The sequence below is a fragment of the Salminus brasiliensis genome, chromosome 22, assembly GCF_030463535.1.
Source record: "Salminus brasiliensis chromosome 22, fSalBra1.hap2, whole genome shotgun sequence".
NCBI lineage: Eukaryota > Metazoa > Chordata > Actinopteri > Characiformes > Bryconidae > Salminus > Salminus brasiliensis.
Genome location: NC_132899.1, coordinates 24,167,572 through 24,183,759, shown reverse-complemented (window position 1 = coordinate 24,183,759; position 16,188 = coordinate 24,167,572). Strand labels below are relative to the sequence as shown.

General features: G+C 40.4%; 1 protein-coding gene across 2 annotated transcripts in view; it reads right to left on the bottom strand.

The window, feature by feature from the left end:
* Positions 1-1,372: 1,372 nt before the first annotated feature.
* Positions 1,373-16,188, bottom strand: part of shisa9a (shisa family member 9a) — a 75,853-nt gene continuing 61,037 nt past the window's right edge. The window contains exons 3-4 of one of the 2 annotated variants that reach the window (XM_072667821.1): positions 12,759-12,887; positions 1,373-6,340 (exon numbers count right to left, since the gene is read on the bottom strand). In XM_072667821.1, the coding sequence (XP_072523922.1) occupies positions 5,940-6,340; positions 12,759-12,887 (530 nt within the window). In that variant the 3' untranslated portion in view covers positions 1,373-5,939. The remainder of the gene's footprint in view (positions 6,341-12,758; positions 12,888-16,188) is intronic. The other variant, XM_072667822.1, reaches the window with a different exon arrangement.

The window sequence follows — 16,188 nt, the reverse complement described above, 5'->3', positions numbered from 1 at the left end:
AAAAGTGAAATCATGTTTGATTAATTTTTAAAGGGTGGAACCAATTTTGTGACCAGTGTCACTCTAGTTTTACTTACATCTCGGATTCAGTCAGTTGTTAGAAATGGAAAACAGCAGCAACAGTCCTGTGTTAGGACTTTTTCCTGATGAAAACACTATGAAACTGCTACATACGGGGTCAAATACACAGTATTACCACCATTATGCAAAAACGTTGTAGCTCCAAAGCGGCAACTTTACAGGACAAAGGAAAAAACTTGTATGAATGAAATGACATCATGAAATTTCAACACAACAAAAGAAACAACTACCAGATTTAATTTGTGCCTGAAAGAGAAAATGTAAAAAATGGACAATATGTTGGTGTGTTATGACCAATGCCCATAGAAAAGCACAGACAGCACAATGTCCTTCAAAAGTAATGCAACCACAGGTCTAGCACCTCTGCTGGCTGGTTGCAGTATAATGTGTAACTCCGCCCATCCCCATAAATTATTCATATGCAATGAATAAACAGTCGATTTTCCTTCTTCTCATTTTTCTCCTCTAAACTGTCTTTCCATCTCCAGTGTCTAATTCTGACAGCTAGTTTTTCCTGTGCTAATGTTGACCCATTTTTTATTTTTCCCAGAAAGAATCTTTTTAAATGTGATTCTGCTAGTTTGTAAGAAGGTGGGGTCACACTTGGAAATAAAGTGATTGACAGCCATGGCTGAAAGAAACCTTTCTGGTTATTACATGGAGTAGCTGAGTTGTACTGGAACTTACATAAGTTGCACTTTTACTGTTGAAACATCTCATTTAGCGGATAATCTGGATGCCCAGGGGTCAATCCACTCTGCTTCTGCACTGTAAGCTCAGTGAAGGCGGTCTGAGACAAGCTTGGGCTGGGAGAATGGTGGTGGGCCTACCAAATGAAAAGGCGAGTCTGGCTCTGCCTCTGGTCTCTACTACATAGACTCTGGTTGCAAATCTGACAACATGGTGGACAGTTTTGGCTTCATTTTTATAGAATGAAATGGAACAGAACTACAACACCCATGTTTTCTACAGTCATTTGTTGCGACCCTCAAATCAAATGTCAATGTGTTTAATAAATGGCTGTGCTAATAGTGTTTTAGCCTTGTGTATGCAGAAATGAGCAGAGCATTATAGCTGAGGCGTTTTTTTTTGGCTGTTTTTTTTTTGTACATTTCATCCCAAATTGAGAGGATAGTCACAGTTTGTTGCTAAAAATAACACAAGGACACTAGTGGACTGATATTTCTTGGTATCACAACCTCTTATTTGTTTACAGGGAAAGATAGAAAGTGTTCATAAGACTGAAGGTAGAAATGCAATAAAGAAATATTATGGAGAGAAGGACGAAAGAAAAGCAGATTTTATTCCAATATCATGATTCTGAAAGGTACTGTTCTTTCCAGAATGACCACATCCACTACACTGTGATGCAGCAGCAGAAACACTGTTATCTGGAATGTACAACTGAGTGAAAAAGACAAATAGATATAAGAAGAAAATGAAACACAACTTCAACAAGCTAATTCTTGGCACAATGTACTGTATCATCTGCATACATATATATACTGGCGATAGTATAAATATATATATACCTTTAAAATCGCTGTTCACCAGAAGGTCTGTCTGAAAAAATAACGCTTCTCCAGGACTACTTAACTACTGAAATCAAAGTGCTAAAACCCTGTGGTTTGCAACTGAGCTGCAAATACATCTACGTTCGTGAAGAAACATCGGACAAATAGTTCAACATGCTCTTATGCGTTCAAGAGGAGTACAATAAAACACATAAGAAATGAATGTTAAATATTCCCAAGGGAGCTCAAACACTTATTTCCCAAGATCGAGAGCTAACAGGCACGATCTGCAGCAGAGTGACCATGTTCATTAACAGTGCTTTTCACTTTGTGTCCTTTTCTCTTGGACTGCCGGTGCTACCTCATGGTACTCTGTGACAAATATGGTAGAAATCATCCCCTCGAAAGATAATACTAGCTCTTGAGAAATGGAGCATGTTTTGTGAGGCTTGTTCCATGGCAGAGATTTGCGAGAGTGGATGAATTAAAAGAAACCTCCCTCAGCTTCACCTGTGAAGCTCTTTTTTTTTTTAAGTGAAAATGAAAGGTACAGCCCTAAAAAAGCAGTCCATGATATGACAGTTCATTTGTGTCTCTTTCACCATGTCTCCCCTAATACAAAAAGAACTGCAGTAATACTATAAGAAACTGTAAGATTTCTTTAGTGCTGTATGACTCTTTTTTAGGTGTTTCAGTCACATGACTTTTTTCCTGCTGTGGCCATTTTAATGACCGTCTTCTGCTTGAGCAATGGTGGGGAATTTATATATAGAGAATCTGATTAAAACGTTTAACTACAAAGACTCTATAAGTTCCCACTGGAATACTTTTGCATGTCTGATGCTACAGCCTACTATTTTTATCGCTGATAGGCATGTGCACAAGCTATTCCTATGCTCTTATAAAAGCCTGAAATCATTAAAAGTAGTCTCTACTGATATCTGCTGCTTTGGTGCTGGATGGGCAATCGTTTAAGGAATTAAAAACTGTGGAATTAAAGTTCTACCAGGAGACCGGCACAGTCACCTTTCTTCAGCCAATAACCAGCCTCCACCTGTGTTAAAAGACCTCAACTCAAGTTTTTATTTTGCTGCTTTTAGAAGACTTTGATGTCATGTCTCGCCCTCTTTTCTCCCCATCGCCACCAGTTTGACCCCGACAACTGCCCAGTCCCAATGTTGCAAGATCTGGGCTGACGACTGGGCCTGCGCCAAAGACTTTACCTATCAGCAAAGTTTTAATTTGCTAACATTGTTCCCATCTCATTATCTGTCGAGAGTAAATTCACACTTTACTGCACTCTTGTCTCCTGAGTCTTCTGGTAGAACTGAAAAAGTCCACTGTGAACCGTTTCTTTTTCTGGGGCAGAACGAGTGACAACATACATCTTTAATAGTAAAAAACAAGAATTTGGTGCACAGATTTGAATTTCTGGGGGGGGTTTCTGAAATCAACACTAGGTCAAAAATATGCATACACCCATTTACATTATTAATTCATTGGTGCTGAAAGTTCCAAAATAGCTTTTAACCTAGCCGTGGCCAAGGCCTCCTAATTTCCTGTTAGTGATCATGATGGACTACAGCTGGTTCTGTTCTATTTGCCACATAAATAAGGGTTTGTTCGACAGCTCTCATTAGGTTGAACAACATACAGTTCCAGGCAAGAGTTCATGATCGTAGTTTCATCATGGTTGAAACCTAGACACTTGGGCATGTGGGCATGCCAACAAGACAATGACCCAAACACAGATAAAAGGTGGTTGTGGAATAGATAAATCAAGCTAACGTTGGGTTTTTGGAATGACCTTCCCAACATCCTGACCTTAATCTCATTGAAACTATGTGGACTGCGCTGAAAAGTCGGGTCCATGTCAGGAAACCAACAAATTTAACTGAACCAAAGAAAGTGGTCAAATATTAAACCAGATATCTGCCAAAAGTTCGATGACGACTTTCAAAAGCTTCTGATAGAGGTATAACTTTCTAAGGCATATTTCATTAATATTAAAGATGTTGTATGGATCATCTTTGACCCTGTGATGATTTTAGAAAACTCAGTTTTTTATATTAAAGTGTGCTGTATGTTGTAACTGACTCTGACCCAGAAAAGGAGTAGTTTAAAGAATCACTGAAAATTCCATTTTGCCATGATATTCATGACCATGTGTATGTGAACTTATGACCACAGCAGTATATGAATGTCAAATGAAATCTACTGTATCAAATCGTCTTTTAAAATCTTGGAATATTTGCTAACATACTATTAGAAACTATATAGTTGCACTAACATCAAAACTAAATTAGCATCACCACAGACATGGATTCTCCCACCTTTCTTTGACCACTTTTTAAACTTATGCTCTAAACAGAAGGCCTAGCTCTGGCAAAAGCTACTACTGACCGCTCCGGCACTAGCTGTATGTGAACGGGATCAAGAATGTGTGATGTTTTACGTAAATACAACCTGGTATTGTTGGTATTGTTGCCCTAGTTTCCTTACGTTACGTAGATTAGCTAGTCACCTGTGTGAGCTTGCTGCAGGGTTTGCGATTGTGTTGATCTGTATGATTAGTTTAGACGGATTTTGCATAGTAAATGCTAATGCTAGTGAAGTTACAGCAGAACTCTAACATGTCCCCGCTGTCCCTCAATGTTGTCCCCAACATGGAACCCAATGTCAGTGACAAAATCTAGGTGTCTTGGTGCAGCCTATTAGTGTAAAGTGAGGGGAGGGGTTGGGCTTATGTTATGCACATGCCCACCCCCAATGACTGGGCTTTTAACAAATACTGAATGGACAAAAGTATTGGGACACCAGCTTATTCATTGTTTCTTGTGAAATCAAGAGCAATTAAAAAGAGATTATCATTTTTTTAGGAGTAACTGTCTCTACGGTCCAAAGAAAGCTTTTCAATAGATTTTGGAGCATTGTTGTGAGGATTTGATTGCATTCAGCTACAAGAGCATTAGTGAGGTCAGGATGTTAGATGATCACTACACTACCTCATCCCCAAATCCCCAACTCATCCCAAAAGTATCGGATGGAGCACCATCATTGCAGAAAACACAGTTTCACTGCTCCGCACCTCAATGCTGGGGGCTTTATAACCCCTCTGGCACATGTCTGGCATTAGGCATAGTGCCAATAGGTTCATGTGTATCTGCTCCAGGGAGTCCTATTCTATTAGAAATACCTCTCTATAGAGACTTGACAAGCTGTGTGTGTGTGTGTGTGTGTGTGCAAGTTAAAGCAATAGGTGCAACTTAAAATAGCTAAATGCATTGATTAGAAGGGGTGTCCACAAACATTTGTACATATTATAGTATGCTATTATTATTATTATTATTATTATTATTATTATTTTATTGTGTTATAGAGTTTACTTTGTTGGAGGGCAGCACAGCAGGCAATGGGCTATAAATGTATTATTGTATAAATAACATATTACAGTAGCAAGATGACCCTGTTGATATTGTAACAGTGTTTCACTACACACATGGAATTCTGAGAGAATACATTCTCCCAGATTCTCCCAATCGTTGCAGCACGATCGGATCATACAGTGATGTCACATGGTTTAGACAAATACAACGTCATATTTTCCTTTTGAACTCTCCTGTTCAGACAGTAAACCATAGCAACTGTCTGAAGGTACTATATGATTATTATAGGAAATCGTGTAGAAATTCCTGTAGTATTACCATAGTTCTTTTCATACTAGGGTATCAACGGTATCTTCAAATTAAGGCATCTGTTGCCAATTTCCATCGCATACAGTAAACAAGACCATAGCCTCAGTAGTGTAGGAGTGATCTGAGGGAAGATCCAGCTAAACAGACATCTTGTAGATCGTCATGTAGAGTTCTGGCGCTATGTTCCACGCTCCACGCTAGCCCTTGGAACTTTGGGCTCAATACTGCAATGCATTTGTAAGTCAGTGAGTCAGCGTTTTACAGCTGTTCGTTGTTTAGTTCATTAGATCGTATTTATTGCTTGTTCACTCTGACTCTTTTTTGTTCCTTTTTAATCTGAAGCTGTATCATGTTGTGGACTGAACACAAACATAATTTAGGTATAGATTGTTGCAAACATTTCACCGAAAACCGAAGTTCCTGGATTGTTCCTGCTATCACAGTCAGCCGTTGTCATGGTGAGGTCTCAAGGTGACTGCTGACTGCCTGTGGCCAATCACAGTGCGGCCTACTCAACTATGCAGTTGCACCTCCATTCCACTGGGGTCAGACTGAAGGTTTACTGTCAGGATAGTGATCGATTCTACTTCCTTCCTTTCTGCTTTCTCTCTGCGGAGGCCGGGCGGCCTCTGGAAGGCATGTTGGTCCTTCACACGGTCACTTCTGTCTTACTGTTGGTTACAAAGTAGGGCTGCGTGGGCAGGTAGTGGTGGCTGCGGGCAGTGTGGAGCTCGTTCATCTGACCCACTGGGCAGGGCTTCTTAGGGCCATAGGTTTTGCGTCGGCCCATGGTCTCTGTGCCGTCCCAGCCCTTCAGCATGCCCGGGGTGGCTATGGTGTTGGAGCTGTAGGCCACGTGGTGCGGGACGTGAGCCTTGACGGCCTTTGGTTTCTGTCCGTTCTGCTTTGGGCAGGGGATTTCGGTGACGTAGGAGGCGGTGGGTTCCACGTGCTCCATCCTCATGGTGTGCAGGGGCAGGGTGCCTTTCGCCGTCAGTTCTGTCAAGTGGCGGTGCTGCTTGTTGTAGAAGTCGCCGTTGGCTTTCGCTGCTAGCAGCAACACACCCAGAGAGAGAGAGAGAGAGAGAGAGTGAGAGAGAGAGAGAGAGAGAGAGAGAGAGAGAGAGAGAGAGAGAGAATAAGAATTAATGAGGCGATTAGAAATGGAATTGCACTCAAGGACCAATTTGTCTTACTTGGTCATTCTTTAAGGGACCGTTTGGCTTGTACAAAATTAGGCATGCTGTGCATCTTCATAAACCACCTCTTAATGTCAGTTGCGGACTTCGGAGGTTCACTGTGCTCCCAGGCTTTATTGCGGGTTACACTGGCAGTCACACAACAGGTGACATGACCTGCTCATTAAAGCTGATTCAATCTATTTCACATTAGTCATGAACCAGCGAAGAATTTCAGCTTGCTCTCCTGACCAAGAGCGGAATGAAACCCCTCTGACCATCACATTCTTCAGATTCTTCTAGGAGAAATGCTCATTGATCTATGAGTCTGCTCTGTGCACAACACAACAGCACCGTCAGCCTTTCAGGGCTAACACGGTCCACCCCCGAGGGCTCTAATGTTCTCACTGGCATTTGTTTATCAAATGTCTTCTTCTGACCTTTAATCTGTCATGCAGTTTATTCCGAGGCGGCGTCTGCATCTGGTTGTGCACCCCCACCGTGCCCCTCACTCTGGAACACTAATGGGACATTTCACTCGTTTGTAAAAGTCCTCAATTAGCTGTCAAATGCAGAGGAGAGGGTTTCCAACGAGATCCTTTTGCTCTTTTTAGCACCTCTTCAAAGCCACTACAAGAGTTTTCAATTAAGCACAAATGGGTCTGCATTGATATTCAGCACACCAAGCCAGTATTATCGCTACAGCGAGCTTAGTTTAACTGCATTGATCTACGCATCAATCTTGGCCTAGTGCAAGTCAGACCTGTCGCCCACCGTTTCGAGATGTGTCCTTTTTCCAGGTGATGCATGTTCACTATAGAATCGTTTCTCTAAAGCCGGGAGCAGTGGGCATCCTGATGTGACTTTCTCACTCTGTGTTTAATGGTTGGGTGCCTTAACGTCCTTGAAGATAAACTTTCCACGCATGCTGAGTTCGGTGTGTGTTTCGATGATAAATCTTATTTATTGCTCGTCTATCCTGTGGGAGGTGAATGAGACGTTGTTTGCGGCTCACTCCCCCCCCCCCCCCCCCCCACGGGCGCCCAGCCACGCACATCGTACTCAGTCAGCCGTCACACCAGTCAATTTCACTGTTCAATAGCACATGCTCCGCTCACCCGTAATAAGGCCGAATCCTTGATTTGGAGACAAATGGCCCCAGATGGAGTTCAAATATCTATTAGATCCCTGTTCAGTTAGCTCACACATTGAGTTAGTGTCAACTTTGGTCTAGGTAGCTCTGTATCTAAAGATGGGAAGGCCTGTGCAATTGATTTATAGAACAGTACATACTCTCGGGTTCCCTTGGCTTAACGTTTTTCGGTGCAAGCTTGTATATAAATGTATTGAATATAAATTGTTTTTACTTTGGGAAAAAAGGCAGTGTTTAGAATACAGGTACTTCACCGATCACTGTGCTGATCAATTATTTATCTCAGTGTTACTGAGCTCTACTAAAGCCTGAGTAGACTGATAAATCGCTGTGCTGATCAGTTCTTTATCTCAGTGTTACTGAGCTCCACTAAAGCATGAGCAGACTGATAAATCACTGTGCTGATCAGTTATTTATCTCAGTGTTACTGAGCTCTACTAAAGCATGAGTAGACTGATAAATCACTGTGCTGATCAGTTATTAATCTCAGTGTTACTGAGCTCTACTAAAGCCTGAGTAGACTGATAAATCACTATGCTGATCAGTTATTTATCTCAGTGTTACTGAGCTCTACTAAAGCCTGAGTAGACTGATAAATCACTGTGCTGATCAGTTATTTATCTCAGTGTTACTGAGCTCTACTAAAGCATGAGCAGACTGATAAATCACTGTGCTGATCAGTTATTTATCTGTGCTACTGAGCTCTACTAAAGCCTGAGTAGACTGATAAATCACTGTGCTGATCAGTTATTTATCTCAGTGTTACTGAGCTCTAGTAAAGCCTGAGCAGACTGATAAATCACTGTGCTGATCAGTTATTTATCTCAGTGTTACTGAGCTCTACTAAAGCCTGAGCAGACTGATAAATCACTATGTTGATCAGTTATTTATCTCAGTGTTACTGAGCTCTAGTAAAGCCTGAGCAGACTGATAAATCACTATGTTGATCAGTTATTTATCTCAGTGTTACTGAGCTCTACTAAAGCCTGAGTAGACTGATAAATCACTGTGCTGATCAGTTATTTATCTCAGTGTTACTGAGCTCTACTAAAGCATGAGTAGACTGATAAATCACTATGCTGTGCTGATGTCTGTGGATTATAATAAGCAGATGTGCTGTTTGCAGGTAAAACAGCAACAGTGTCAGAGAAAATAATATTTGACCTAAAACAAATAATATTAACATGACATTAAAATGAATAATAACAAGCAAGATTACGTCCTCTACAATAATCTGTCCAGTACAATAATCTGTCCTGAATTTTGTCTGTTTCTATTCTTATGGATGAGTAAAGTTAGTTTGACTCTTAATAACAAAGTGCTACTGTACAATGGGTTATTTAAGTGATGCCATAGAAGAACCTCTTTTGGTTCCATAAAGAACCACGTGTGTAAAACAGATGTATTAGTATTAGTAATTTTTCTTTTAACTTTATAGAGGCATCACTTACTGTAATTTTCCTTTACCAATTTAAAGGTTCATCACACTCTCTTAACATCTCTTTTTAAAGAACTCTTTAAAGCACCTTCATTTTTTGAGTGTTGTAAAAATGTTTATCCCAACTGCAGTTGTGATGTTTGTCATGATGTCCAGTCCAAACAGATCAGAAATAGCTTGTGAATACACACTCACTGAGCACTTAATTAGGAACACCTGTACGCCTCCTCATTCAGGTGTGGGGAATGTTTTCTTGGAACACGTGGAGCCTATAATTACCAATCAGTCATCACTTGAATGCTGCTTTAAGCGTAGTATTGTCGCTGACCATGTGCATGATCACCATTTACCGATCTTCTAGTGACAGTTACTTCCAGCATGATAATTCTCCAAGTCTCAAACTGGTTTAATGAGTTCTGAGGCCTTCCCAGTCACTGCATCTGAATCCAACATTAGATTTTTGGGATGAGGTAGAATGGAAGGAATTTGCAGAATCTGCAGGAACTGTGTGAGGCAATCATATCAACATGGACCAGAATCTGAAATAATGTTTTTTTCAACATCTTGTAAAATTAATGTTGTTTTAGGAGCAAAGGGGCCCCAGGTGATACAGATGAGACTGTACTTGTTTGTAACCTTTTAGGGTTTCTTCCATACCGAATTTAACCCTGAAACATCAGAGAATTGCCAGAAAAATCTAATTCTAATAACATAATTTACATTTGATTAAATTAGAATAAATTATTATTATTTAAATGTAAAAACAGATCTGTTTTATTCTATATATCTTTACCTTATTACCACTTATTAAAAACATTTTGTAATTTGTAAGAAATATATTGCTCTCAGTAGTTTTTTAACCTCTTTTACTTTGTAACCACTTATATGAGATTGAAAGTAATATCAAGCTTAAAAATCTGTGTGTGAAACATGTATCTGATTTAAATGACTCATTTATGTAATTATTTCTTTTTGTAATTTAGTGTACGACACATTGTTGTTGTTAATAATATATTATGCAATGATTATTTAATATAATGAATTATATAACAGCCACACTGATGTTGCAGAGATCTTATCAAAGATAATACACATGGCTTTAAAGAGTTAAGGACTAATTTGTAGGCGGAACATGGATAGATCAATTATAAACACATATATTGATTTCTGAGTTTTTGATAATGTAAAAATGGACAACGGCCATACAAGCTGAGGGAAAACTGAGTACAGTTCAGATGTTCATCTGCAATTTGTGCTGTATGGAAGGCCACTCGTTTTCGGTTGGATCCAGTGACATGAGAAGTAATTGGCCTGAGATTTGTCCCCAGAAAGGAGAGATAGGTTATCCAAATATCTCAGAGGTGAAATTTCCTGGTGCATTTTCTTTTATTGGTCAGCCTCACTTCTCCATGTCCAGGAGAAATCCAATAGTGTGACCTTAGAGATGCTTTCGCGAGACTGGGAAGATAACTATCGATTGGTAGAACTGTGGCTTATCAGCCCTTGGCCTGAAGATTCCGTTCCTTTGGGAATTTTCAGCGGGAAGGCAATTAAATAAAAAAAGAAAAAAGAAATAACAGTGACTCTGGGGAGTCTGTTTTTTCTCTTTTCAATGATCCCTCAGTGTGTCACTCGTGATGAGGGGAAATTAGGCCATGGGGCTATCCTTGCAGACCAGAGCAGGAGCAGGAAGAAACACACCAGCAGCGAATGGACTGAATACATTTCATGCTTGAGTGAAGCTCTTTTCCATTGGGCTTAGGCCGGGCGATGAATGAGATGTTTCAGCGGAGGTGGGGGGAGACAATAGTGCTGTTGTGTCCCACAGTGCTGAATGAAGAATAGTAAGGAATTCTTGAAATTCAGTTTGGCTTACGTTGGCTGTAATTACAAATTGTGAACTGTCTAAGATGATGTAATCATTTATTGTTGACTGAACAACTCAGTGGGGAATTAGGGTCTGACTGAGTGTAAGAATATGTGATAAATATGTGACATATTTCTTGAATTGGTAAAACTGGAATAATAAAGCAAAGGTAGGAAGGTTAAAGGGCTCATATAATAAAATAAATATTAAAATTGTGCTCAGAAAAGCAGAATTTCTTGTAGAATTTAATAGAAAACAATGTAGTGTTTAACACAATGTAGTAAGTAACACTGTTTGCGTTTCAAAACACGCCATTCATTGCTCAGTCTGTACGGTCCATTAACAGAAGCTGAGCCTGTTTTGAATGAATCGATTTTGTGATGTCATACATTTTACAGTTGCGAGAAAAAGTAAGTGAACCCTTTGGAATGATCTGGATTTGTGCATTGATTACTAATAAAATGTGGTCTGATCATTATCCAAGTCACAATTCTAAGACAAACACAATCTAACTAACCTAATAGCAGTTGTACTGTTCATGTCTTTTATTGAGCACATTGAGTAAACATCCACAGTGCAGGCTGGAAACCTCAGTGTTAATGACTTCTCCTATAGCCAATTGGCTAAGTTAGTGCGAACAGATGTCTATGCCAAACAACTTTCACATGACCTCAGAAGATGTGTTATTGAGATACGTGAAGCTGGGGAGACTACAGAAGCACTGCTACAGTCTATAGTCAGAGAAAATTGTCTACAAATGAAGTGAACATTCAGGACTGTTGCGACTCTCTCTAGAAGTGGATGTCTTGATGTCACTTTAAGGACATTATGGACAGAAAGAGCCCAATGGTAACAGCAAAAGACATGAAAAAGACTCTACAAACTGCAAAAACTCATAATAATATTAGAAAAACACTGAACAACACTGCACACCATTACCAAAACTTCAGTGAAATCACAACTGTGAAGCATGGTGGTGGGAGCATCATGGTTTTGTGGCTGCTTTTCTAAAAGAATGGTCAAAAAAGAAGATGATTTGTGTTTTGCAATGGCCAAGTTAGAGTCCTGACCTTAACCCTATCAAATTGCTGTGGCATGACATGCTTCACTGTTCACACAAAACATTCCAGAAATATTGAGTAACTGAAACACATCTGCCGGGAGGGATGGTCTACAGTTCTTCCTTCACACATTGTGCAAGTCTTATTTGCAGCTGCAGGAAATGTTTGGTGGGAGTGACTACAGCTAAAGGGGGATCACTTACTTTTTCTAGACTGCACTGTGGATGTTTACTTAGTGTGTGTTCAATAAAAGACATGAATGGTACAACTGTTTGAGCTTGATTAGTGTAGTTAGATTAGTGTTTGTCTAAAGCCCCTCCCATTCACACTGAAATTATATGGAGTGTTTCAGTGTGGACTGCATGTTGGCACAATGCACAGCAGCCAATCAATAAGTGCTGATTTACATATATCTGTCTTAAAGGCACAGTAGTAGAAAGAGGATGTTTAATTCTAAGAGAAAGAGGTTGGAAAATGATCAGGTAAAAAGAATTATGATTGCTTTGGTACATTAATCAAACAGACATCATAAATCAAGCTCAAAAAACTAAAACAAATCATAGGTTTTGCTTTATTTGGATTATACACTTCAGCCCCAAAGTTTCATTTTGGCTGTGAAGCTACTGATATTATGGTATATCCATTGTATTTTTTCCTACTTATGTTGTAATCGATTTAGGTTGCTTAAGGAACTTGGCACTGCAAAGCTGAGTAGCATAAGTGCATATACAGTTATTTAGTCTTAAGAGAGTATGAGTGTTTTGCTCTTACCCACAGCCTTTAATGAGGCGTACTTGTTGAGTTCTTTGCCAGGCTGCTGCTGTTGCTCGTACACATGGGCCAGCTGGCTGAGGGCAGGATACGGGTGTGGCTGAGTCATGCTGTGCATCTGGGCTGCCTCTAAGTTTAAGGAAAGGAAGACAAGAGAGGTTAGAGACCTGTGTCGTGCATACATATGTATGTATATGTATGTATGTATGTATATATACAGTACTGTACAAAAGCCTTAGGCAGTCATGATCTCTGCAGTAAAGTGAGCACTAAATAGCATTACAATCAATATGGAATTCCAGGTATGACAGATGTGTTGTTTGTCAGTGGGGTCACTGTTATGTAGGTCTGAAAAACACAGATTAGGTTGCTTCTACGAACGAGATGCATTGCCAGAGATCAGCTTCTGGCAGCGTTCCTGAAGAATCTTAGCCCATTCCTCATAGACAATGACCACCAGTTCACTAATATTCTTGGGCTTGCGTGCAACCACCTTCTTCAAATCCCACCAAAGATTTTCTATAGGATTCAGATCAAGTGACCATGATGACCTCGCCTTGGTGGACTTTGAGATCTGCTTGGGATTACTGTCCTGTTGAAAGGTCCAATGATGCCCAAGGTTCAGCTTCCTCATAGAAGGCATTTCTCCTAGGATTTCTGGATACTTGATTGGACCCATCTTGCCCTGCAAGAGCCACCGCCATGCTACACTATAGACTGGGTATGTTTCAGACATGCCCAAAAATTTCCAATTATTTTATGTGCTCTATAGAAGTTTTGGGACTCTGTTCTGTAGAGCGATGGAACAAAACTCTTAGAACTTCTTAGAAAGTTAATTGCAGTCTGTGGCCCTGGTAACATTTCATTGATAGATATTGGTAGAGAATGGATTCAATTAAATACCAGCAAATTCTGGAGGGAAACACCACACCATCTGTCAACAAGCAGCTGAAGAATAGAGGATGGCTTCTACAGCAGGATAATGATCTTTAACACACTTCAAAATCTACTATGTATTACCTCAAAAGACGAAAGCTGGCGGTTTTACCATGGCCCTCACAGTCCTATAATAACAATACTATAGTCAGCAAGTTGAAAACCAAATCCAAATTATACAGTTAATCTGTATAATTTGGTAATATAATAAGTAACTGAATGGGGATTTGGACAATGATCTGTAAACCTTGTCCAATCTAGCAACAGCTGCTTTGAAATAATGCATTTCTGAGTGTAGCATGGATAGATAAACTTAATTACAGGTATTTAGAACACATACTTTCATATCATAATGCATCACATATAACATTTCAACAGGTACATTGAACATAGATTCATTTTTTTTTTAACTAAAAAGGGCCATAGAATGGAAAACATTTTGCCATTTTTAAATAATAAGTGCTCAGCACATGGAACTCACCAATGTTTCTACAATGGGAGTTAAATGGGGAAAGGCTAAAAGGTAACCACAATGCTACAATGTCTCCAGCTCGCTAACAGCACAATGTGCTGAGAGGACACAACGTCAGGACAGCAACACTATCTGTGAAGACTCTGGAAGTTGTCGCTGGTGCCATAAACCAGCTAATAAAAGCAGAGCTTATCACTTCTCTTCTGTAAAAGGAAAATCAGCCTGTTTCAGTCTTAGGCAAAGTAACATGGTTGTAAATGGGCTTGTAAAACCACATCTGAGCATTTCCCACCCCAACCAAAGTCACACATTTACAATTTCTACATCAAAAATAACTTAATACTGAGTAAAGATATTCTCTGGTACTTTCAAGACACAAATGTAACTGGAGCAACAGTTTACCCAGTAGTTGAATATAGACAAGAAAGCAATACAAAAATTCTAATCTAAGCCTCTGTGCACTTTTACACCCCCAGTATGACACGTACACTGATCAGCCCTAACATTAAAACCACCTTCCTAATATTGCACAGTACCCCCTTGTGCCATCAAAACAGCTCTGACCCGTCGAAGCATGGGCTCCATAGGACATAGCCAGCATAAACTTAATTAGCAATTTGTACTACAGGAACTCTCCTGTGCGATCAGACCAGACCTGCTAGCCTTCGCTCCCTACTCACATCAACAAGCCGGGGGTGCCCATGACCCTGTTGCTTGTTGTTTTTGTCCTTCCTTGGAGAACACCCCACAAGTCCTGCCTGATGTTCCAGAGATTCCCTGACCCAGTCGTCTAGCCATCACATTTTGTCCCTCAGATCCTTAATTTGCCCATTTTTCTTGCTTCCAACACAACAACTTTGAGAGCTGACTGTTCACTTGCTGACTAATATGTAGGTCCCAGACCTTGGCAGGTGCCACTGTAACAAAATAATCAATGTTATCCACTTCACTGTATGTAGTATTAATGTTAATGTTATGGCTGATCTGTGTATGTCTGAATTATTTACCCAGCTCTTTGTGACTTTTCTATATGTTGCTTCTTCTCAACATGCCCACAGTGTCACCATGGACACTGTATTACCTCAGACACCGAAAAGGCCACAACGCACATAGCTAATGGTCCAGTTCACCAAAGTTGAACTTTTATCGGTGTTTGCATCCGTACATATCAGTAAACAACAGAATAGCAGCCCAGACGATGCTGCTGGATTTCTGCTTGTTCTTGTAGGCCTACTGTACAAGGCCAGTATCACTATACCAGCTCCTCGCCTGTACCCGTGGTGTGACTGACAGAGACACAGACTAGGATGAAGGAAGGATGCGAGTTTGCGGCTTCATTGATCTCCCCCCTCGCCTTGCTCTGCTTGGTGGAGATGGATTGTCAGCGGTGAATGACGATCAAAGCGGTGTAACCTGCCTGGCGTAGCTGTCAGCGAGCAGCTCCTGTTGTGACTAATTAATCACTTAGCCTTGCTGCAGGGTTGCTGACACACGTCGGCACCGAGCGCCACGCAATGAGTCACACACACACACACACACACACAGTCATAGACACACCAGTCAACACGCTGAATCCTCGCTGAAGCGCTGCTGACTGCAGAGTGTTATATACAGTAAACAAAGCCAGCCAGACTCAATGGATTTTTTTCGAGGAAATCGTCGTCATAAATCGATGGCCGTTCCTGTGTCTTTTCTGAGCGCTTTATTTGCCATGTCTCATCACAGCTTCATTAATCACAGGAGCAATTTAAACTGAACCTGGTTAAATCTCACAGATAGATCGCAAGGATATTAAAATCATTCGTGAGAAAAGGCAGATTTACCCTCTTCGCATTAAAGCTCTTTCTTGCAGGCTCGTTTTTCCCTGACAGGGCAAGCCTGACAATTAAGGCCTGAAGACGTGACAATTTTGGCCCCATCAATCAAATTTCAGTTTCAAGTGTAAATTGCATCTGTAACACCTTCTCTTAAAAGGGCAATCACAAAAATGTGAAAGTTCAGCAGAAGCAGCTTTATTCCAGT